Source organism: Macrosteles quadrilineatus, unplaced genomic scaffold (assembly GCF_028750875.1).
Source record: "Macrosteles quadrilineatus isolate MER2022 unplaced genomic scaffold, UCM_ALF_1.0 Scaffold_3__2_contigs__length_128488019, whole genome shotgun sequence".
Classification (NCBI taxonomy): domain Eukaryota; kingdom Metazoa; phylum Arthropoda; class Insecta; order Hemiptera; family Cicadellidae; genus Macrosteles; species Macrosteles quadrilineatus.
Window position 1 is genome coordinate 60,366,845 of NW_026542596.1, and position 24,131 is coordinate 60,390,975.

Below are 24,131 nucleotides of genomic sequence, written 5' to 3' on the forward strand. Positions count from 1 at the left end.
GTGGACCTGAGACCACACACCTAGTTTATATTTTTCATCAGTCCATTAAATCTGAATATGAATACCCAAAAAAACCGGATTTGGATTTTACAGTGGAATGCAACAATGCAGCAGTTTGCCACGGTTTGGTGTCGTCAACAAATTGATAAATAGCAACACGACAAGATATACTATTAACTTTTTAGGTAAAGAAGAGGCATAGACTAACCAACACAAGTAGACTTCTCATCCCATTGTAAATTTTGAAGCACGTTTTTCGTGTCTAGTTCATGTACGTGACACATGGGCGCTAGTGTTGACGAAACTTTGTTTCTATTATTTTAGGGTTAATTTCTTGATTTGTGCTTCACTGCTTGGTTATATAACTAGGGGACAAGTTATTGTTTATGATTAGATCGTATTATTTGGTTAAACGAGGTTTTAAATGGCTGTAATAACGGGAAACAAATTGTAAACAAAACACGACATCTGCAGAAAACCGTACAGAACTAACAATAAAATTGTCTTCAGCTGTTCCATAAGGATGAGAAATCTACTAAGGAAGTATGTTTTATCTATGGAAGAGGGTAACTATGATCAGAGTAATCTAATGACCAAGTTAGGTCGCCATTTCAACGTTAAAGGATTTACGTATTAAAAAAATACAAACGTGTTTGGATATCGACAATATATCGCAACAGAACCAGGGGCTTGATAGTAACCACCAACAAACTGTTTTTCGAGCCAGAAAACCGTCAAAAATACCAAATAAACGAAAAAAAAGTTAATAATTTAAGCTGTGGTTTGTAAAGTAATGATTTCATAAAACCACTCTCATATAGTACAAAGTCAAAAGGTATAAGCATGTTTAATTTGTATTTTGCTGCACTTTGACTATGGGCTTGGGGTTTCCCGCCTTTTTTAAAGGGTCCCGTTCGTTTAGTAGTCTTTGAATTTTGAACTCCATTACGTTTGCTTTCATCTTTCATCGTTTCTTTTCTTCGTTTGTTGTTTATGTCAATTGTCTTGTCAACGTCAACTGTTGACAGTGTTTACTTTTTGAATGCTCGTAACTTAGCATTGACTTTATATTTAATCTATGTGATTAGGATGTTTGACGACATAATTAAGATGTAATTTCTTAATTATTTTAATGAAACCTAAGTATTTCACCTACTGTACTAGAAATGTCTACCTCAGGACTTGGTCAGCGTATTGAGGTTAGTTTATTTATACAATAAGCCTATTTCTAGCCCAGTGGTTTCATCCTGTCTTACATTTTCAATTAACTCATTCCTGTGTCTTACTCATCCTGTATCACCTCAACACAAGATGTGGTATTTTTGAATTAGTAACTTAAAAGTAGTTTTATAATTTAATTCCTTAAATTTAGTTCCTGACTAAAGGAAGCTTAAAAATCTAATTCCACCCCCACCCTTTTCAGAGGGCTGTCATATTTAGGCTGAGAATAGGCGACACACATTAGGCCTAGATAGATTCTGTGGAGTCAGGAAAGGATAAGACTAGGACATTTCCTATTTGAAGCTTCCTAGCTTCCAGTGAAATACAAAAAAGTGACTTGTTTAAGTTAGGTTGAATAAGCAAGCATCGATATCCTAACTTATAGGCCTAACACAAACTAAGTTAAGAATGCCCAAATGATCACTTAAGGCTGCGCTCTAACCGTCTGGCGCGCACAAATCCAAAGGTTTTGGTTCTTACTATTTGTAGCCCCAATTGTGAACCGATTTAAAAGATCTTGGTGTCATATTTTTCGTTAAATATTGTTGTAGGTCCGGCGCTTTTTTTATAACGTTTGGATATTTTAAAAAAATGTTGGGCTATAGGGTTAGTTTAAAAATGTTTAAAATATGCGTAAGTTACAGGTATTTTATCTTAAGTTTTAACGCATCCAAATAATTTTTAGAGAAAAAATAACAAGCGGGGGAAGTGCAATAGATTCTTAATAACAAAAATCTGCAATAGTTTATTAAAAGGTTTAAGGATATAACGATGCAATGACCCAGAATCAAAAGGCTTGCAAGCGCTCTTCATGGAGCTGTTCAATGCAATGGTATAGGAACATCGGCGTTAAGCAACAACGTATTGAGAAATCCGAGCTGAGATAGAGCGCACCCTTAACCCTCCAAAGGTCCATAGTTTAGGCCTGTCCACCTATTTTTGGCGCATTTGCAAGGTTTTATTAAAACGGATCTGAGAAGCTTAAAACAATGTTAATTCTAATGTTCTATATACCATTTTGTTTGGAAAATCATGGGCTTCAATATTATATATAAAACATAAGGAACATTTTTTCAAAAAAAAATTTTTTAGGTAAAAAAAATATAATTTTGAAAATTTAAAAAAAAAAATAAGTTCGCGCTCAATGAAATTGTATAAATTATAGGCCTATAAATATTTGAAAATAGCCACTTTGTTCTAAATTTAATGAGGATTACAAATATACAGACTGTCCCAAAAGTCCCGGACCAGTTTAATATTTTCTAAACGACAACAGATAAATCAATAAGATTTGGTACATCAACACCACACCTAAAAATCTACTTTTTTAAGGAAATATCAATTTTCCGTCACATCATGGGGATGTCCCGCAAGGAGTCGGAAGGAAATCTTAAATAGAAGCATAGGTTGACATGTACATCAAATTAAAGGTCTTTACTAGCAAAATATAATGCCACAAATTTGAACTCAAACGGACAATCGAGTCAAGAATAACAGTGGTTCAAAGATTCTTTAATTTTCATTGCTATTATACGCTTACTCCTCGGGGGGCACAGCCCTAGGAATCAGAAGAAAATTGTTGACATTAGCATAGGTTGATATGCACATCAAATTAAAAGTCTTCACTAGTAGATTACAATGCCGTAAATTCAAGCTCAAAAGAACACCTGAGTAAAAAATGGCAGTCGTTCAAAGATTCAAAATGGTGGATTCAAGAAATCTTTGAACAGCCGCCATTTTGCACAGGATTAACCTTTTGAAGTGCGGTTGGCAGCATTGTATTCTACTAAAAAAGACCTTTCATTTTATGTGCATATTGACCTATGCTCCTATTTAAGATTTCCTTCTGACTCCTTGTGGGACGTCCCCATGATATGACAGAAAATTGATAGTTCCTTAAAAAAATAGATTTTTAGGTGTGGTGTTGATGTGCAAAATCTTATTGATTTATCTGTTGTCGTTTAGAAAATATTAAACCGGTCCGGGACTTTTGGGACAGTCTGTATAATCATATAGCCAGGTAAGTTATCAAATAAATAAGTTATGAGCGAAAAACGGATTTCAGTACATAGCGTTTAGCTAAGAATGCATAGCCTAACCATAGCTAGGAATCTGGCTGATAATTTACATCAATATCACTACCTACTTCTTCAGGATCATCAACCAGCACTTCAAAACCACTTAAATCTTCTTATAATGCACCACGTATATCACTACTTTTGATTTTTAACACTAAAACAATGATAAACATAATAAAACACATCAGTCATCGGTCCGAGTTTACCTGTTTACCTGTTTACTGTTTACTAATATGCACGTCAGCTGTCTGCTACAATTATTACGATCGGCTCAGAGAACAAACAGCGCTTAGAGACAGACCTTTAGAAAGCTTAGAATCTAATGAAAAGAACGATACCTAACTCGATCCAGTTCAATCCGATTCAGTCAGTCATAGAGCCTTCGCCGTAAACGATGTTTGTGCGTCTAAAAATAGACGCGTGACACTACACAAAGTGTGTTGTGCGTCTATTTTTAGAAGCGTGACCTTCGGAGGGTTAAGTTATTTTCCGTTTTATATAGAAGGCAACTAAGATATTTGGTGGTGTATTGGGTTTTGCTTAGCAAAACCAACTCATCACAATTCCTTATGGTGACCAGTTGGAGTTAACTTAGGTGAATTAGAATGTTTTGTAAGTAGCCTAAAACCAAACTAAAAGTAGTGAAAGTTAGGACTAAGTTATTTAAAAAAAATTTTAGAATCTAGAAATTTTACGACTGTGAGAGTCCCTTTTTATATATTGTATTAAGATTAGTGATTATTCTGGAACACCATGATGTAGCCCATCCCAGGACAACCTAAGAACCTTACATGTAGCCTATAGCCTCTGTCTGACTGAGTTTATTTTTTATTCCAGGATTATGATGTTCTTGACTTACTGGGTAAAGGAGGCTTTGCTTCTGTCTATCGAGCAAGATGCAGAAAGACCTTTATGGAAGTTGCCATCAAGATGGTAAGTTTTTTTAATACGGATATTTAAGCCTGTCTTCTTTTTTTCCTTAAAATGTAATTTGTTATTATGTCACTGTTGTAAAAATGGTGTAATCCATACAGTAGGGCCTACTGTATGAATACAAAAAAAAAAATTAAAAATTAAATAAAAATAAATCCTCTAATTATTTAACTGGGTTTAATGACTTACTATAGTGTAAAGTTTGAGCCAAGTCAAATGTACCGGTAGTAGTTTTTATTCGGTTCAGAAGCTTGTGAATTTTGCCATTTACACAGCTAGGTCTATGTTTGATTCAAGAGACCCATAGAAAGATAAATAGGAGATATGGTGTTGTCTAGAATAAAATAGACTCACACAATGAACTAAGCCTGTTATTAGTGGTGAATATGTTTGCTAATTCTCTACACATCTAGAAAATGTTGTGTGTGTCCATTATCCCAATTAAGTTACTTTTCAACACTCTTTAAGCTAATTGTGTTTTATTCTGTTTAGATTGACAAAAACCTGATGTTTCAAAAGAAGATGGAGAAACGGGTTGTAGAAGAAGTAAAGATTCACTCCCAACTGAAACATCCTTCGGTTTTGGAACTTTACACTCGCTTTGAAGACAAGAACTATGTTTATTTGGTTCTAGAACTAGCCCACAATGGAGAGTTGCACCGTTACATGAAGGCCAACAACATTGTCTTCACTGAAGAACAAGGTACCGTAGGAAAACTTTCAAAAAGGATACACTACAAATTAATTGTTCAGTATAGCTAGGCTTATCAATCTAAGGTTAAAGTTCAAAGTTCATTTTTGGGGATAATGTTTTTTGTTGTTTAATAAATTGTTGCGGACATTTTCCATCTTGATTACTAAGGGATTCTTAATGCAAAGGGGATGTTTTAGGTGCCCAAAGTCATAAGAATTTTTAGTCTGAAATGCTTTCTTGACGCTGTTCATACTCAATGGTGCGCAAAATAGAATGTTTGGATGTTCCTGAAATTGTTAATTGGGTAAAATACAAAGATTTTACTCCTGGTGTGAGTAAAATCTTTGTATTTAACCATAGACAAAAATAATTAAATATAGACTGTCAGCCGTGCTACGGTTACCATGGTTACCATAGGTTCTGGCGCACACCGCTTGGAACGCCGTGTAGTTAGCTACGTAACTACATGGCGCTCCAAGCGGTGTGCGCCAGAACTAACGGTAACCGCAGCACAGCTGACGGTCTATATTTAATTCTTTTTGTCTATGATTTAACTAATTGTGATAACAAATGTCCGCAATAATTTTTTTTTTTTTTATTGATGCGTTATTATGCGCCTAATGTTTTTTTTTAACGCTACTAATTTATTTATTTATTTAATATAAATTTTAGGCTAATAGAAATTTTACAAAAAAGAGTAGAGGACTGTAAAATTAGAAATTGACAATTAATTTTTAAACAATAATTTCTTAAATAACAATCCAAGGGTGTCCCATGAGTAAACATTAACTAACTTCTGCTACCTTCTCCACATTAACTAATATTGTGACATTTTTGGTAGCCTATATGGCTTCAGGCCAGGGGTTTTAAAAGGATTTTGTACTATTTACTTTATATAGAAGTCTAGAAATGAGTTAGAATCATTTAGGCCTATAGGCTATCTTTTTGTATAGACTACCTAATAGTTTTGCTTTATAACATTGAGTGCTGAAAAACTATAAACATGCGTTCGCCAATAGTGGCGAAGCCCTGGCGCACCACCGAATCAACGAACACAATTGGCATTCAAATATTTCAGTCTGACGAATCACAAAAGAGCAGTGATGATTGTGCTGCATTTACCGAGAGTGGGCGTAGTTCACTGAAACACCAAAAGGTAGCATCACTGCCTGAATTCAGCCAGCGTCTTTGTAATGTGGCTTGAAGAGAAGAATCCCCAAAACCGGGACAAAAGCATTGTCAGACGGAATTTTACAGAAATCTTAGTAACAACCTACACCTACCTAAGCTTGCAAAAGCTACAGGCTGGCAACGATTATAACGTTCCCGGGCAATGGCTGAGTTCATACTGAATTAATGTAGTGGGAGAGGCGCGACTACATCTATAGATGTAGGCCGATAGGAGCGCTCGTGATGCACTACATCAATAGATGTAGTCCGCACTCAACGTGTTAAAGATCAGAACTATTTCCTTACCTTTTTAATGTGATACTGTGTTTTGGAAATAAATTATACATTGAGGCATTAAAAATATAAACTAGGCCTATGACAGTACTCTATAATTTACTTTGTGGTAAATTTATGTTCTCTAAAATTGAACGAATTTTTCCTATGGGAAAAACAATTATGCTTAATAATATTTCTTAACGCCAAAAAACCACTGAAAAGTCATGGATTTTTATTTAAGAGGACCCATTAGACACTCTATATACGGAGTTAGCCTTGCAAGAAATACGTTTTTTTAACTAGTTTTGTGTCTGTTGTAGCCAAGGAGATCCTAAAGCAAGTGGTGGATGGTTTGAGATATCTTCACTCACACAACATTATCCATCGAGACATGACTCTCTCCAACCTCTTGCTCACCAAGGACCATCGAGTGGTGAGTTCCATCCTGCTGGGCAGAATGAGTATTTATTTTACGTGTGAAATGCACGCAACTTGAAAGTCTAATCACTTCACCTTGGCCCACTAAACTTGCTACCAAAATATGAGATCCATCCCAAAAGCATCAAAAGTTTTGGAGTACTAACAATTTAAGAAATTGATAAAACTTTCATGGAAACTCGCAGACTTTTTATTTACTCCACATTACACATTCACATTCACATTACATAACATTACATTACATTACATTACATTGCATTACATTACATTACATTACACATTCAGACTACTATTTCATTGGAACATTTCTTGGAAAAAAAAAAGTTACTCAAACAGTCTCTCAATCACAAAGGCTTACCTTGGGTACTGTTGAAATACTCATACAGCCAGGCCTACAACTACATCAAGTGCATGGTAGGCTACTTGCTAAAATCAAGAACAGTTTGCTTTGGCTTGACTTTTACTCCATGATAGTTAAGACATCATAGTACAGTTTGTTATGATTTATCAACGTAGGGAAGAGCGGGGCTAAACCGTACACCCATTTTTTTTGCCTAGAATTCAAGCTAGGTGGTTCCGACAAGTGCTGCTATCTAGCAGCAGAATGCGCAAGTTTACAGTATCTGCATCGTTTTGCTATGTGTGCTAGTTTCAATGTTTCAGTAAACAAACATGTTTCTACTCACTTGCTTATAATTTTCGTCCAGTACTAAATAAAAAGTTAGTGAAGTAGTTTTTATCTTAGTCTATTAACTGTGAGATCATAATAAACTACATCCCTTAAGCTCTCTTTTGATTATTAGCGATGATTGGTTAAGTGATAGAATTTGAGTTTATGCTTATAAATTCCCTTGAGGGACAGATTGGGGCTAAACCGTACAGCTCTGGTACAGGATGCTGCTGATGTTCAGGGTGGGTCCATTCAGCTTACAGTGCTGCGGAGTCTGCAGAGAACTACATTTGTGGACTTGATATTCTTTCTTTTAATTTTGGGATGATATTTTATAACTTTTTCATAGACTTCATGTTTTTCATGAAATTTCTTCTAAAATGTTTAAATTGTTACACACTGTTTCTTAACTACAACCTTTATTGTATAGTAATAAAAAGTGTTTGTACAATAATTTGTTGCAGTACTATTATATTACTAACCTAAACAAATGATTTTGGAACTGTACGGTATAGCCCCCTCTACTGTACAGAATAGCCCCACCCCCAGGGGCTATTTCGTACAAGGTAACTTTTTTAAATTACCAATTTTTACATGTAAAAAATGCAATAGTTCCAAAATGTTTATATACAATCAGTAGCCAAATAATTAAATTATATATTTATTTACTTGTGTTTAAATTACTTTTACTTCGTAATTTGCGATTAACTACAAATCTCCCTTATGTGTACGGTATAGTCCCGCTCTCCCCTACATTTTCACATCTGGTGGAAATTTTAATTGTAGGCCTATTGTTCACATCAATACCCAACTGCGGAAAAAGGCTACCATCGTGTGCGTAGAAATAATATGCCATAGGCCCTAGCTACTTAGGTAGTCTTACTGTCTAGCTAGACCAGATATGTGTTACTCTCTTGACTGTTCATGAACACCATTTGGATTAACTATCCTGAAAGTTCATCACTAAATAAATTACAATGTAATTACAAGCTATTCTTTATTCAATTTTTATGTTTGTTTCATCTAGAAAATAGCAGACTTTGGTTTAGCTACTAAGCTTGCTTACCCGGGAGAAACACACAAGACCATGTGTGGAACACCGAACTACATCTCACCTGAGGTAAGATAATAATGTAGACTATTAGAACAACAATGGCAGGGTCCAGGTTATAATCACGCTTTAATTCACACAAGCAACCTTAAAATTTTAAAGCCAGCACTAATAACCTGGCAGTTTGACTTTCTCATAAGCCGAGTAAAATCATAGTTAGTCTCGATAATGCAATAATTTTAATAAACTTCTAACTCCTTTAAAAAAACCTCCTTTTGTGGGCTTCCAATTAATCAGCTTTCACATTTTTTATAAAGAACCCATGTTTATTTAGTATAGAACACTATTTTTCTTTTGTCCTAGGGTGCTAGGCACAAGCCTGGGATTGTTTTTCACATTACTTCAGGCTGGACCTAGGGGTTGCTGCATTATCAATTAGATAAAATCCATTGGTGATGGCGGGGTTTGAACCCAGGACATCAGGGATCGAAGTCCCACGCTCTAACCACTAGACCAGCTCACTCCCCTGATATAGAACACAAACCAAGGACCATAACTATATTGGCTGACTCATTTAGTGTGGTAGATTATCAAGAGCCTGTTGTGTGTTTGCAGATCGCCCTGCGCAGGACCCATGGTCTAGAGACTGATGTCTGGGGTCTCGGCTGTGTGTTGTTTACGCTGCTGGTCGGACGACCTCCCTTCGACACCCGAGCGATACAGATTACGCTGGAAAGAGTGATCAACCTTGATTATCATGTAAGTCTGACACATTACATCCTCCACTCAGTTTGTTTTTGTTCAGTTATCATTAAATATTATAGCTAAGGTTATAATAAGACATACAGGTGTCCATTCTTTATGTTGTACATGTATTCTTGCAATGCCCAGACCTTACAAAACCACTTAAAAGAGGACTACAGTCGAACCTCGTTAGTACGAAACATAAATATTTTTAAATTCCCTTAAACTTTCAAAAAGGTCAGTGCTTAAAACACCTCTATACAACGTAGTATTTAGGTTAAAAACCTCCATAAGACAAATTTGTTTGTGACATGGGCTAGGACTGATTAACCTCTATACAACGAATATTCTTAGCACAAAAACTCTACAAGACGAATGCGATCTCTATAAGACGAAGTTCTCATGAACTCTATAGTACGTAGTTTTCAAAACAAACAAAATCTTGTCTCAACATGAAACACCCACCCATCCCTCTTCCTTCCTCAGTCATTGTTTAGCACGTATCTCGGAGCGAGGAGAAACCTTTATAAGACGAATAATGGCAGTATTAAACCTCGAATACCCCGATAATACAAATGTTTACCCTACCCCTTGAAATTCGTCTTATAGAGGTTCGACTGTATTAATAAAGTGCCGTTGGATCAATTTTAAATTCTCATACAACAGATACTAAGCATTTACGGTACTTGTGTTATCTAGAATACAAGGCCACTCCCAACAATGTGACTACACAACACTCGCCATAATAAAAAATCTTTAGGCTACTGTAATATTAACAAATATTTTAACATTTGCATTGTGTGGAACTCCGTATGAATTTAAGCTACAGATGTGTCGGTAGGCCACGATTATAGCGGCCATTTAATAGGGAAGGCAATGAAAAGCCAAAATGTACCATGCTAGGAATTTAAGTAAAAATAAGACTAAACCAGGTTCAAATCAATATACAACATTGAAACAGACAAAACTGGAACACAACAATAAACCAGCAACACTACAGAGATCAAAGCCTTGTGAGTGATTATTAGATTAAATCAAATTCAAAAGAAGACCTCCTGAAGATGCCACACTAGGTGGCAAAATGCATAGGGTGATACAAACATTTTACTTACAAGAACTCAGGTAACAAAAACAAAAAAAAGTTTAAGCCAAAACCATTTGTTAAATTAAATCAGTTTTTTTTTTACAGGAAGGTTCTTTTTCTTTATGTTCAAAGATTTATGATCAAATATTTGCTATCTAGATTCCTGACTATCTATCCAATGAAGCCCGCGACTTGATCATGAGATTGCTGCAAGAGAAGCCAGAAGATAGGATACACCTGGATCAGATACCAAGCCATCCGTTTATGAATGATACACCATCTGTGCCGTTTTATAAACAACAGGTGAGTCTGTAGTGTGGAGGTGATAATATTAATGTCTTACGGTGAGGTTTGTAAATTATTTTAACAGTTAGTTTGGTCAATAATAATATAGGACATGTAATGGGAAGCTGAAAACCCCAAAGTTTAGTTGGTCTAGTGGTTTAAAGTTTCAGACTTCAGTAGTGAAAGCCTGGTTTCTAGTTTCTACCAATCACAATTTTTTGTCCCACCTTCACATCATAGGATGTAAGCTCTTGAAACCATTTTGATTTTGTACAATACTTTATGCTAGGCCTAGAGGATTGCAGCTTAAAACCTTATATAAAATCCATTGGTTATTGGTGGGATTTGTATCCGGGACCGAGAGACCAAAGTCCAGCACTCTATGGCTACTAGACTAGCTTGCTCTCCACTGCCAATAGTTTGCCTGCTGGTTTGAAGCTCACATCAAACTGTGGGTCAACCTATCTACAAACAGCCATACAATTATTACTTTTGTTTTGGTGACTCAATAATCAATGAAAGTTTGTTCAGTCGTACCCCATGTAATAAGTTAGCTATAAAGTTTTTTGGTAAAACTGTGAATCAAACAAATTGGAGTAAAAGATAAACTGATATAAGTGCAAAAGAAATATGGAGGTTCCTGATTTTATATTGAAAAATTGTCAAGATACAAAAAATTGGTAGTTTGCTCATGTTTATTGTTGGGATTATTACCAAAAAAATTTTTAATTTTATGTCACGATTCTTTTGACTTTATTAACAAATTTTTAGATATGAATGGCTTAAAACGAGCATTTAGGGGACTTGTGTCTGGCAATAATGTAATTAAATACAATGTATGTTTGTATAGAGCGGTCACACGGTGGAGAGTGGTCTAGGGACTACTCTGGCGACGACTGGATGTACTCGACAAGACACGTTCTCCCCTCATCACAGCAAACACGCTAGTATACGGTCAAGGTGAGCAGGGTATCGTAGCAATTACTGGGTTTGGTTGAACCTTAGAACCCTGGAGATTACACTAACCATTTGCACTCCGTTTATTCATTAATGTAGTTATGCATTTTTTTATTATTATTTTGGAAGTATCATGGGTATTTTTGTTATAAGATTGGCAATATGTTAGAAATTCAGTCTTTCGCCTAAATATTGGCTGTGAAGAAGGAAATTAATTATTCCTTTTTTAATCATGTTTTGCCTCATATAGAAATACAATAGGCCTACATAGACATGCATTAATTTGAAAAAAAAAACTTTCAGCAAACACAAAATAAGTAAAAAGCAGCAAAATGCCTAATCAGAAAAATTCACCTGTCCTAAAAACTTCAGTTTACTTTAGGTGGGCCTTGCGCTTTATCTCTCAGTATCAAACTCTTAGATCACTCACTCATTAATCAGATCTAATAGTCTACTACACTTTTTATTCTGGTGAACCCACCACAAAGTTTAGTTAGTTAGTTAGATAAGTAATTTTAGGGGCAAATCCCCCCCTATCCCCCCCACGTATCGGTATTGACTTTTGACAATTGATTCTCCATACCAATATCAATGTCCTAGTTTCAAAATTCCACACATCCCTAATTGTAATATAAAAAAAAAAAACGTTTTTAAAATAAAGGACAGTAAAATAAAGGCTCTTCTGAATTCTGTTACAGATCATTAGACAGACGTGACACCTCTAAGGTGACGAGCGGACTGAGACAAAAGTTACAAAACATCCTCCCTCTGCAAGGCAGGTCTCCTATGAGTCCGAACTTCCTTCCATCTCGTCAGCAACAAGCGTACTTCCACGGAGACCAAGACCGACTGGAGACAAGCACTCACAGCAGGAAGGATCGGTCGATGCAGGAACTGGTCAGATCAGGATGTTCGAGGCATGAGTCAAGCTGCTCTCAACAGTCTCAACGCAGTAAGCAATCGTGTGAAAGAATGGGTGGGAGAAGTAATTGTGACGAGGATAGGTGCGAAAGTGTGAAATGCAGTTCTCACAAATACGGAAAGAACGACAGTTGCTGCGGAAGCAGTCACAGTCGTGCTCGTAGCCAAGAAGGAGTTGATCTTGATATGAAGAATATTCAATGTCGGACATGTGGTCTGGCCAGTGAAGGCTTTTACTCCCAGTGTCTACAATGTCGCAGGATAGACCATGTTGACGACGGCTGCAGAAATCAGGAATGCGATTGTTCTAGAAGATCAAAATGTCAGTGTGAAAATGAACGTGAATGTTTACCAGCCAATGATCGTGGTAGGGAACATAGAGAAATATTGCACAGCGTAATGAATACTGAGAGAAAGTTTTTGCCTGACTTGAGACTTGCTTTGCCAGAACCAGGTGGGAAAAGTAGAACGCCCCGCTCCAGATCATCTGAACGTTTACCTCCACAAGACGAAGAAGACGAGGATGCTGTTAATGAGTTTGTGGGGATAAAAATCAACAAAAATGAAAAGAGGAATTTAGATCATGTTCCGTTGAATGTTCCCCCTCTCTGCTCAGTGAGATTGAAGCCTGCAAGGTATAAAACCAGTAATTTCGTAGTGAGTATCTTGGAAACTGGCGAAGTGTGTTTGGAGAAGTTGAAGAAAAGAAAGAACGGGAAGAGAGAAAAAGTTGTTGAAGTTTGTAGGATATCAAGTGATGGATTAAGGGTGAGTGTTTGTTTGACTACAAATTAGCAAACTTAATTTACAAAATTAAAAGAAAACTAAAACAACTTACTGTTCCCCATATATTGTCTGCAAAGTTGAGATAAGTATATTTCTCCCTTCAATTAGAAAACCTGGACTAGATCCTGGATCCCCTTTCCAAAATCCCCAAACCTGACATTAAATTAAGTATTTATTTGATTTTCTACAAAATATTTATTTAAGGTACCGCTAGCTTTTTAGTTGACAAATCAGACTAACCAATAATCAATAGGCCAGCAACAAAGGCTTAGGCTGTTCCAATACGTTATAGTTTAAGTTTATGCTAATCTTTAGAGATACATTAAAGTCTGAATGAGCTAATCTTTGGATTCCCGTATGGCATGACTGTAAACCAAATTGGATGCGTCAAGACCTGTACTTTCTCTTAGTTTTGAATGCTGCATACCCCCATGAATATAAAATACAGCCTGTCAACTCTTCTTATAACTCTCTGCGTTCCTCTTTAGGTATTATCATTGACTATACATCGAGTAGACTTCCCATCCAATGTAAAAATTTGTAGCCAAGAAACTAGATTCAATTTCATCTCAAGTTCAGGACCATCTCACCAGAGGGCACTAGTGTATTGGGTTAAATCTATTTAATAGGCAAGCATGTTTCTTGAAAACCTTTTTTCTCAGCTTGTGTGCATCACAGGGAAAATATAGCCTAAGCATGCATACTGTTAGAAAGATATATATATTTTTTTATTTAAAGAGGTTAGCGGCCTTTTAACCTTGCATTTGCCCGTCAAGTACAAGGATGAACTGTACTGATAACATTTTTGCGGTAGTGACCAGGATCCAAACCCACGACATCGCTGCCTTGGGCCCGAAGACCGTGTTGCCACTGACTCACCAAAGATATTTTCCTGTTGATGTGCAGAATCCCTTTATAAATTAAAATAGGCTCATAAATAAGCACGAAAACTGAATCCAAAATTTAAAAAAAGTTAACATGGGCCTTATGGGTTGCCATGCTGGTGACGAAATAACAACAAAATATTTTAAACAGAAAATCAAAACTAATCGAAGAGATTCCAATCACATGTTTTATTTACAGCGTAGCGGCAAAAATAGAGAATCCTGTACATAAAATATTTTTGGTCGAGTTTTCGACCACTTGACGACCTTTAGTATTAATTAAAATCCATGCTAACTGCTATACCACTTGACACAGAATATTAGTATATTAGTTAGACCATCTCAACACAACGTTATTTGGCTTCAAATTTTTACATTGGAAGTCTACTCTGTGTATAGTAAATGGTATTAGTGCCAACATAGAGCTGTATTGAGTGAACATGTTACATTGCAGGTACTCGTCTACTGTCCCGACTCTGACCGAGGTGTGATCGTAGGCGATGTGCCTCCGCCAGTCCCCACCACCGGAGCAGATGCTGTCTACAGTTATCACTCTCTACCTACGCAGTACCATCGTCCCTACGAGACTGCGGCTAGGTTTGTGAGGCTCCACCAAGCTCAGACTCCAAAAGTTACCCTCCACAGCTCCCTCGCGTCTTGCTTTCTCATGGAGAACTCACCCAACAATGATTTTCATGTTAAATTCTACACAGGTAAGATTGTGGTTTTTGCTACTTAAATCATGTTAGGGTTGTTTCTATTTTCACAGAGATTATGACTTGAGTTATTCCGATGATTTAATATTTATAGTAAAACACTTGAAAACTGAAATGAAATAAGCAGAAGCAGTGTACTTCAGCGTATAAATATTGCTAGTTGCACATTATAGAATTAGGGATATCTGAATATTTAACGGATACACCAGAACTCGCCAATAATTTGTTAAAAATATATGTATTAAAAAGCAAGCATGTTTCTTTAAAATCTTTTTTCTCAGCTCCTGTGCATTGAAGGGAAAATCTACACATACTGTTCCAAACATATTTTCCTGTAGATGTGCAGAATACCTTAAAAGTTACAATATGCTCAAAAATAAGCACAAAAAAAAGAATAAAGAATGGAAAAAAACATTTACATGGGCCTTATGGGTTGCCATGCTGGTGACAAAATATAAACAGAATAGCTTATTCCCTATATGGGAAATCCGCTAAAATAAAAAGAATTGAAGAAATTCCAATCACGGAATAATTTACAGAGTGGGGTGAAAATAGAGAAGGCTGTACATAAATATTTTTGGTCGAGTTTTCGACCATTGGACAACCTCTAGTACACAATACAGTAGACTCCCTCTTATCTGAGCACATTTTAACCGGACAACGGTTTAACCAGACTACACTCGGCAGAAATTACATCTCTTTAACCGGACAATTTTTACCTCAGCGTCTGTTTAACCGTAAAAACCGTTATCCGGACTGGCCTCGGTCCCGAGGAGTCCGGATAAGAGGAGTCTATTGTAATTCCGTTTAGTCCATGTAATTTTATTAAAACCTAATAAGTGAATACAGTTGGTTTAATGTTTAATAGATCTTTGATTTTATTAGGCAATTAATATATTTTGTTTGCTATTGTCTTTGGTTTCACTGATGTTACTTTTCTTGTTTTGATGGGTTTGCCAAACTAAAATAATTTTGAATTTTTAAACAGTTTTCACAATGGAGGGATGTAAAGTGTAAGTTTTAAATAGGCCTACTGATATTTTAGAATAGTTTTGATAGTTTTTTAAATACCTATTACAAAAGTTGTTGTAATATGATTTATGATTTGGACCCTTGCACAATTTTTTATCTCAACATGGTTTTAAACTTGTTTTCAAAGCAAAACAAATAAATAAAGCAATAAGATATTTAGCCTATCCTCTTGTTTAGGGAAGGTATTAGGCGAATAAAATTGTTACTTTGAAATAAATTATATTTTAGTTCTGCAGCACTAAGAGTGATTCACTTACCTTGATCAGGTCACAATTGTAAAAAAGTAGCCGATTTAAAATCCTTTATCAAACTGTTATGTCTCTTTTACAACCTGATAGTGGTCAAACATTCAACAGAAGGATCAGCTGTAAATTAAAATTCACATTTAAACCGTTGTGTTATAAAAGAAAGTTGGTCACAGATTTTTTGAACGCTAACTTCTGATTATTATTAACTCACCAATTTTTATCAATAATGGTTGTACTATGTACTTACAGGGTACAAACTATTGAAAGCTGATATCAACAAGGGTGTCATAAAGCTGCTTGATCCTGATGGGAAAACGAAAGACCTGGATGAGAATGATTTGGGGTACCTTTCTCCTCAACTTCAGAAGATGTGGGATCACTTCCAACAGGTAAAGGGACGGCAACCATGACATTCCTGATTTTCCCGTACAGTTAAGCCTCTTTAATCCGGGTATTGACTCATTGGGTATGCCCGGCAAGATTTGGGCCTGTTTAGAGTTGAGACATGTTGGTTAAAGTTTTAAGACAATCTGGCTGATGTCAGTTGTACTCGTGAAAACTGCCTGATACATACTTATCTATAATAACATTGTTGACTCTTAATTTTAAGGTTAGTTTTGCTCTCCTTTCATTTTATTTGCAGGCAGCACTCAGTAATTCAGATTTTGCAATAATCCAGCACTGCCAAACTTCTCAACTTCTCCATACAGCCAGGGCAAGACTAAGTTTGAAAACCTGTGCAATGTACTTAGTTCTCAAAAACAAAAATTGACAAAAATAAAAGCTAAATTTTTAGCGCTTTCAATTACAGCTTGTTAATATGCAGAATGTATTTAAAAAAAGATTTTACTATTTTCAACTTACCTCAGACCTTTGCCCAGATTGGGTGATTTGTAATATCCGTTTGTTTATCTATCTATCACTAGAAAGTGATTTACTGAATAGAGTTCATTGACACTTTTAGAAATTGGTTCACAAGAACATGTATTGTTTTCTCTTTTTTAAATTGGTTTAACGAATAATATAATCTTATTGAATCTTTTTTGTGTTTTAGATGCTGGAGCATTGTCTATTAGTTGAGAAGGTTTTGGAGCAGATATCTACCCATAATTCTCCCTGCTTCCCCGTAACCATTGGCAGCAAACCTGCAATCCATGGTGTGTTCAAAGGCAAAGAGAACGCCTCTGTTCCCACACCTAATCAGAGATTGCCTTTGGTAGGTTTCTATTTTGTTTATACTCAAATGTAATTTTGAACACAGTTAGGCCTGCTCTTTTCTTTTCCAGATACCTCAAACCAAACCTTTTCCAAACTAACAAAAATCTGAATCATCAAAAGATTGACGATTCAGTTGAGTGACGAGGTTTGAGTGACGGGATCGACTTCAATCTGCTGGGCAAAGCCCTACTCACTACGCAATCAATAATTTGGTTGGGGCTAAAAAAAAATATTTTTAAATTGAAATTTTGACTTTTTTCTACTTCTGTCCGATGGTTAAAGTTGATTATAGATACCTTTTGTATAAAAATAACCTTTTTACAAGTTTTATTACCATAACTGTTGTGACGTACATACGTCCAACGCTCTCCAAGGAATGCATTGATCCGTAGACAGTAAAACCTCTTTAATACAAAATAATTTGGACCGGGGTCAGTTAAGATTATTGAATAGTTTGGATTACAGAACATATTATTGTTTTTACATAACAATAGCTAAAACCTGCTAAAATGGCTCGTAATTGTCACGGAAAAGGTAAAAAAATTCATTATCAAGTAAAATACAGTTTTTATTTAATACAGTAGTAAACATAGTGAATAAACAGTACTGTACATTACAATAGAAACAATTACGGTGTGTATATAAATAAATACAGTATACAATAAAGAACTACTGTACTGTGGGTAGAGTACAGCAATGATGCGTTCGGATTAGTGGACGTTCGGATTAAAGAGGTTCTACTGTATATATCTAACGCTTGTAAATTTTGTTTCAAAGGTAAAACATTTATGCTTAATAAACTGTATGACGTTACACAACGTTTACATGTTTTGACTTATACATATACGCTTGTGCTTGTGAACCTTCAGATTGAGTGGCTTATATACGGCCAACGCTCAGGAAGGGTTGAAACAAAGCCTTATCAGGTACAAATTTTGCATTAAATTTTAGATTTGAGAATAACAGTCATATCCCTCAAAATTATAAATTTTACTCCTAGATTCTAAAAAAATTAATACAAGCAGTTATTTAAAAATGGATAGTATTTTTGATAAGCCTTCATACAGATGTGATGAATTTTTGAATTTGACTGTTTTCTATTATTTTGTATTCATTTTTTAGTTTACTGAGTTGAGGTTTGTAAGGATGATACTTCCCTCAAGACTCTTTACATGTTGTTTTTGTTGACAGCTGGGATCTTACGAGGTATCAGAGGCCTCTGTAACGTCAAAGGCTTCCCATGCTAACGTGCGGAGTCATTCTCGTGCATTGGACATCAAATCTGTCAATCATCAGGTAGGCTACAAAAGGATGTGTAGTGCACTGTAGATTTATCAGTTAAACTTAGATTTTTGCCTGTAGTTGAAATGCTACGCATATGTTGATAGGTTTTTTTTAATAACAGATGTATTTTAGATCACGTAGATCAAACTGACAGTAGGTAGCATCATGGTCGAGTTATCTAATCTAAATAATCTAAATCACTATGTGTTATCTTCTCAGTGACTTAACATTTGATCTTCTCATGTAGGCCTACATTGTGAAAACAAAACAACTTTTATTCTCATGGGGTTTGGATAACTGTGCAAAATGAATCACAATTTTGAAAATTCATCGAAAGGATTTCCTTAAAAATATAACTAATAATAATAATACAAATATGAATTGTGTTACTAAACCAAAATATCATTTCATACATGCTAGTTTGTGAAGCCTTTTTTGTAAGGATGGCTTTAGGCCAGGGTTTTTAAGGATTTTTGATGGATAGCGTTCTACAGCAGGGTTACATTAGTGATGAAAATGCACAAATAAACACATAACATAACATATAGTATTTACGGAGCTACTAGCTCATTTCTTCAGTAGTAGAGCCTTTGTTCTTGTAGGTTGTTTTCGTTGTGGAGGAGGAAGATCACTATTACCAACTTAATTATACCATACTATAAAAGTTATTCTATATTTACAAAAACCTGCTGTGTTCGGGTAAAATTATTATCAGAGGTTTCTGTGAGGGGTTTTCGGGATTTAGTTATTCATTGGTGGAAGAGATATTATCTTGTATGGGTGAATCAATATAACATATTTATGGGTATATTCTCTATTTAGCATGAATCACGTTTAATTAGTTAAAGACTTGTAATTTGTTTACAACCGTACAAAATCACTGCAGGATTCTGTTGACAGGTTGCTGTGAGTGGAATGTCAGACACTTCTACCAACTCTCGTCACAAGCCAGGAGCGAAGGATCGAACTTTGGACCTTCCGCACTTGCGAGCTGTAGCGACCAAGGTAATGATAATATTCAACAACTGCAACAACAATAATAATAAGGCTTTCATCTTTTTACAGCAAAATCGGCTTTGTTAAATAAATGAGTTGCAGGCAGGGCTATTAAAGCTCTTTTTCTTCCCAGGTAATATTATTGTAAAAAAGATATTTTTTTAACCCTTTTCATGTGTGCGCTCGGTGACCAACCGCCGTTTGCCGGCAGTTCAGATATATATTTTTTTAAACACTTATTACGCAATAAAAATGATCCACAATGGTAATAATTTTGATATCGTTGGAAAGAGGAGATTCTGAACTCTTATTTTCACATATAAATGAACCTCGTAGCACTAACAGATCAATATAACTGCTATTATAATTTTAACAATATTTAGCGCGCGTAACATTTTCAAACCGTGTTATCTTGAAAAAAATCTACAAGTCTTAATTTTGGCCTAAACAGGAAGTGGTATCATTGGAAAGAGCTTGAGTTGTTCTTTATTTTCGTATAGAGAACTTTGTCATATGACGTTAACTAGGAAGTCTGAATAATATCTTTACGCCACACTACACTGTTTTGACGAGGTTCCCGCCGCAAGGAAACAGTCCAGAAAACAGCTGTTTGCCGCCAGCTTAATCAAATGGGGTTTCATTACGTACTGCTGTACTGTAATGAGTTTTACCGGACACCAAACAGCTGATACTCCATATACTGCATTTGGCAATGAGTGTTTATAAACAAAAACATAACCTCTCTGAGAGGTTATGACTAGTGATTGTTAGTCCTTTAGTAGGTGGTAATGTATGAGGATTTGTACAGATTTAGTAGTATAGCGTAAAATATCGTACGTCACACGTCTAAAATCTACAGGACACCTATTTTCAGGACTGGTAACTTAATATACTACTTTGAAATCTGTTGTTTTGTCAGTTGGCCATTTTGCCCAAACCGTAGCGGTTTTTAAATCAAGAATAAATATTTTGATGATTGACAAAGAGTGATGAGAGTGTACCTATTTGAAGCTAAGAAAATGTTCTATCTCTATGTTTTGGTGCCTTTCAGTATTTAGATTCAGGTGACACATAGTTGTAATGGAAAAAACACGTTACTTGCATTCTGCGTTTGCGTTCACTCATTGCTAATTATAATCAGCTGGTGTCCCAGTAATATTTCATTACCATACAGTAGTAGTAGTAAGTAACTAAACCCATTTGATTAAACAAGTGGCAAACAGCTGTTTTCCAGACTAGATTCTTGCGTGGAAAGTCCATTGAAACAAAGTAGTATGGCAAAAAGAGAATTTTTGCCAAATCTTACCAAACATTTAAAACTATTGCAGTAATATATTTACATTATTTCGACGAACTTCCCACGCAATGATTTTAGTCCAGAAAACAGCTGTTTGCCGCCAGCTTATTCAAATGGGGTTTCATTGCGTACTACTGTACTGCAATGAGTTTTACTGGACACTAATCAGCTGATTATACTGTATTTAGGTGGCAATGAATGGTTATAAACAAAAACATAAGGTTATGACTAGTGATTTTTAGTCCTTTAGTTGGTGGAAATATATAAGGATTTGTACAGATTTAGTAGTATGGCGTAAACTATGTTACGTAACTCGTCCAAAATGTGTGTACCGGACTCGTCCGGTAAACACTTATTTTCAGGACTAATAACGTAATATACCATTACATTAGACTAGGACTACTGTAATTTTTTAAAGTAACTTGGTACCATCATAGTTTTACCTTACCGTACATACATTTTCTCTTAGTAAAAATTTCCAAAAGTTAATGTTAAGAATATATTACCATTCAGCTAGTACTGAACTTTGTCTCAAAGATTTTCAACTTTTTTTGCTATTATGACCAAACCCATACGAAACTCAAACTAATTTGAATTTCTGCTGAAACTAATCCTTTATTTTTTAGAAACCGGGTGGTGAGCTGAAGATCATGTACCGTGACGGCACTGAGCTTGCCTACAATGAACCGGCCGGCACTATTGAGTACCGAGACGGTTCTCGGACGGCACGTTACCGCACATCAGACACTCACAGTTTGCCTGACACCGTTCGGCACAAACTGGCGCAAGTCCCTGACATTCTGTGGCACTTCCTGCCAGCTGACAAGCGTCAGAGACCTCGTACCATCAGATAGCGAAAATACCATCTCTGTTGAACATGTTAGTTCTTTACCAAGTAAGGAGGCTGGTCACTTAAGAGATAAGTGGTAATTTGTTTGAATATTGAAAGTAATAATAGGTAATCCTTAAAACTCAGATTTTTTTATAGGTACTTGTAAATATTGAATGCAAACGTTTAGTAATGTATATATAACTAAAAAGTGTAGAAATATATACTATTGAAGAGATCAAATTAATTTAAACTAGTTTTTAAGCGTTTAATGTATGTTTTTTTTCTGTACTTAAAGTTGTATTTGTTATCTTAATTTGATTGGTAAATTAAAGTTGCTCAAAAGTATTAATCAAACTCTGAGTTATTTAGCCTTTATTGAAATGAGTACCAGACTAAGCAGCTCAATAGCCATATAAAAAAATATATGTAAATGCATTATTAAAACTAAGTACCCTTTTTTTTAATTCATTTTATTTTCAATATAAAAGGTTTGAGCTTGTACCATTTTGAAAATAAATAATCTAAACAAACACATACCGTATGAAATTCAAACAAAAACTGGTTTTAAAAGATTTGAGAAGAAATCATGTGTTGTACAATTCATACTGAATAAATAAATAAAATAAAATAAATAATCTAAACAAACACATAAAAAAAAAGGGTACTTAGTTTTAATAATGCATTTACATATCAAAATAGTAGCCCTAATCACTACAGTTTTCCTAAAAAAATATATATATTTCAAAAATTAAAAAAAGCTCTGCAATAAATTTGAGCCATGGGGGGGATTCACAGTTGTCATAAAACATTTGCAGTGATTTCATAAATGTATTGAATTAATTCAAAATGACATAATACTTTTGCAGATACTGTACCCAATGCTTTAGATTTAATTGATGCAAGTAATCACTTAGCTTACAACAGTTAAAAATAAAATTAACATAAGCTTGAACCTTCATTTTGGTTGAAGTCGACTTAATATATAAATGATTATGTGATTGAGGAAATTATAGCGATGGGTTGATTTTTGCCTAAGTACCACACTTGCACAAAATCCAAAGTTCTACTTCAAATAATCAATATTACTGGACTTTTTTATTTGTCAATTTCTTTTGACTTTGTTTCCCTCCAACACAGACCAATCAGATTTTTATAACTTTTGTTCCATTATGAAAACACAAGATGAATTGAAAGAAGTGAAATTCTGTTAAACTTAAATAAATATTATACAAAAATGAATTGTTCATTTTACTTTCAACCAATTTACAGAGGAAAAAGTCGTTTTAAGGGAATTCCCAGAGATATTAGAAGAACTCATAGGCTAACCCTCAGACTTTTAACTGCTTACTTATTATTCATGTCATTTTTATGACATATTTGAACAGAATACACATTTTATGAAAAATAGTGGTTTTTATTGCTATCCCTGAAGGACTGAAAATTCTGGATAGTAAATTTCAAGAAAAAATGTATACAGTTTGGTATGGAAACTATTTTACTCCTATTTTTATATGAAATAAATTGGAAACCAAATTTCAGCTCTGTAGCTAGTCTTAAAATTGGATTGGAGGATTAGTGATGAATCAGTTAGTGAGTCAGTGAGGGTTTTCACTATTATAAGTATTTTTTATCAACATTTCACATTTTTTTGTATCATTGGTGAAAATTAGGAATTATAAAAGAAGTAAGAATAGTAAACAGTGTATTTCAAAATACAATACTTTATATAAGTGGGATAAAAAATTAAAAAAGGTAGATTGGTTACAAAATGTATGAAATTTCTTAAAATTAAATTCCAGTAACAGTAGTGTACTGTAATTAAGTAGGTAAACATAAAATAAAATTATAATAGTTTGAGCTTATTCATAGAGTAACAAATATAAAGCTTAAAGTGCTGATGGTTTTAACTGAGTATGAAGAAAAACTATTACAATTCTTCCATATGTAAACAATTTTCAATATAAAAGGTTTGAGCTTGTACCATTTTGAAAATAAATAATCTAAACAAACACATACCGTATGAAATTCAAACAAAAACTGGTTTTAAAAGATTTGAGAAGAAATCATGTGTTGTACAATTCATACTGAATAAATAAATAAAAATATGAATAAAATAAAATAAAATAAATAATCTAAACAAACACATACCGTATGAAATTCAAACAAAAACTGGTTTTAAAAGATTTGAGAAGAAATCATATGTTATACAATTCATACTGTTTAACAGTAATTGAATTATTCCCTATTTGAATAGAAATCATGATTACCGGGTATAACTTGGTATCCAGTGTTTATGCTTAATTTTGACTTGTGCTG

The 24,131-nt window shown here is 34.8% G+C and overlaps 1 protein-coding gene across 1 annotated transcript; it reads left to right on the top strand.

Moving 5' to 3' along the window:
- Positions 1-1,040: 1,040 nt before the first annotated feature.
- On the top strand, positions 1,041-22,160 carry LOC128989238 (serine/threonine-protein kinase PLK4-like). The gene is made up of 15 exons (XM_054411111.1): positions 1,041-1,199; positions 4,137-4,232; positions 4,725-4,935; positions 6,693-6,805; positions 8,508-8,600; positions 9,147-9,290; positions 10,519-10,662; positions 11,495-11,604; positions 12,300-13,290; positions 14,647-14,905; positions 16,438-16,577; positions 17,243-17,404; positions 18,598-18,702; positions 19,591-19,695; positions 21,610-22,160. Exons 1-15 carry the CDS (start codon positions 1,167-1,169, stop codon positions 21,835-21,837), a joined length of 2,934 nt encoding a protein of 977 aa, XP_054267086.1. The 5' UTR covers positions 1,041-1,166; the 3' UTR covers positions 21,838-22,160.
- The last annotated feature ends 1,971 nt before the right edge of the window (positions 22,161-24,131 follow it).

What these genes read in the sequence shown, in the direction of transcription:
- LOC128989238 (XM_054411111.1), top strand. Translation starts at nt 1,167, where the DNA reads ATGTCTACCTCAGGACTTGGTCAGCGTATTGAG. An exon ending in CGAACTACATCTCACCTGAG is followed by an intron (nt 8,601 to 9,146) that starts GTAAGATAATAA and finishes GTGTGTTTGCAG; the next exon opens with ATCGCCCTGCGCAGGACCCA. An exon ending in TGATCAACCTTGATTATCAT is followed by an intron (nt 9,291 to 10,518) that starts GTAAGTCTGACA and finishes TTTGCTATCTAG; the next exon opens with ATTCCTGACTATCTATCCAA.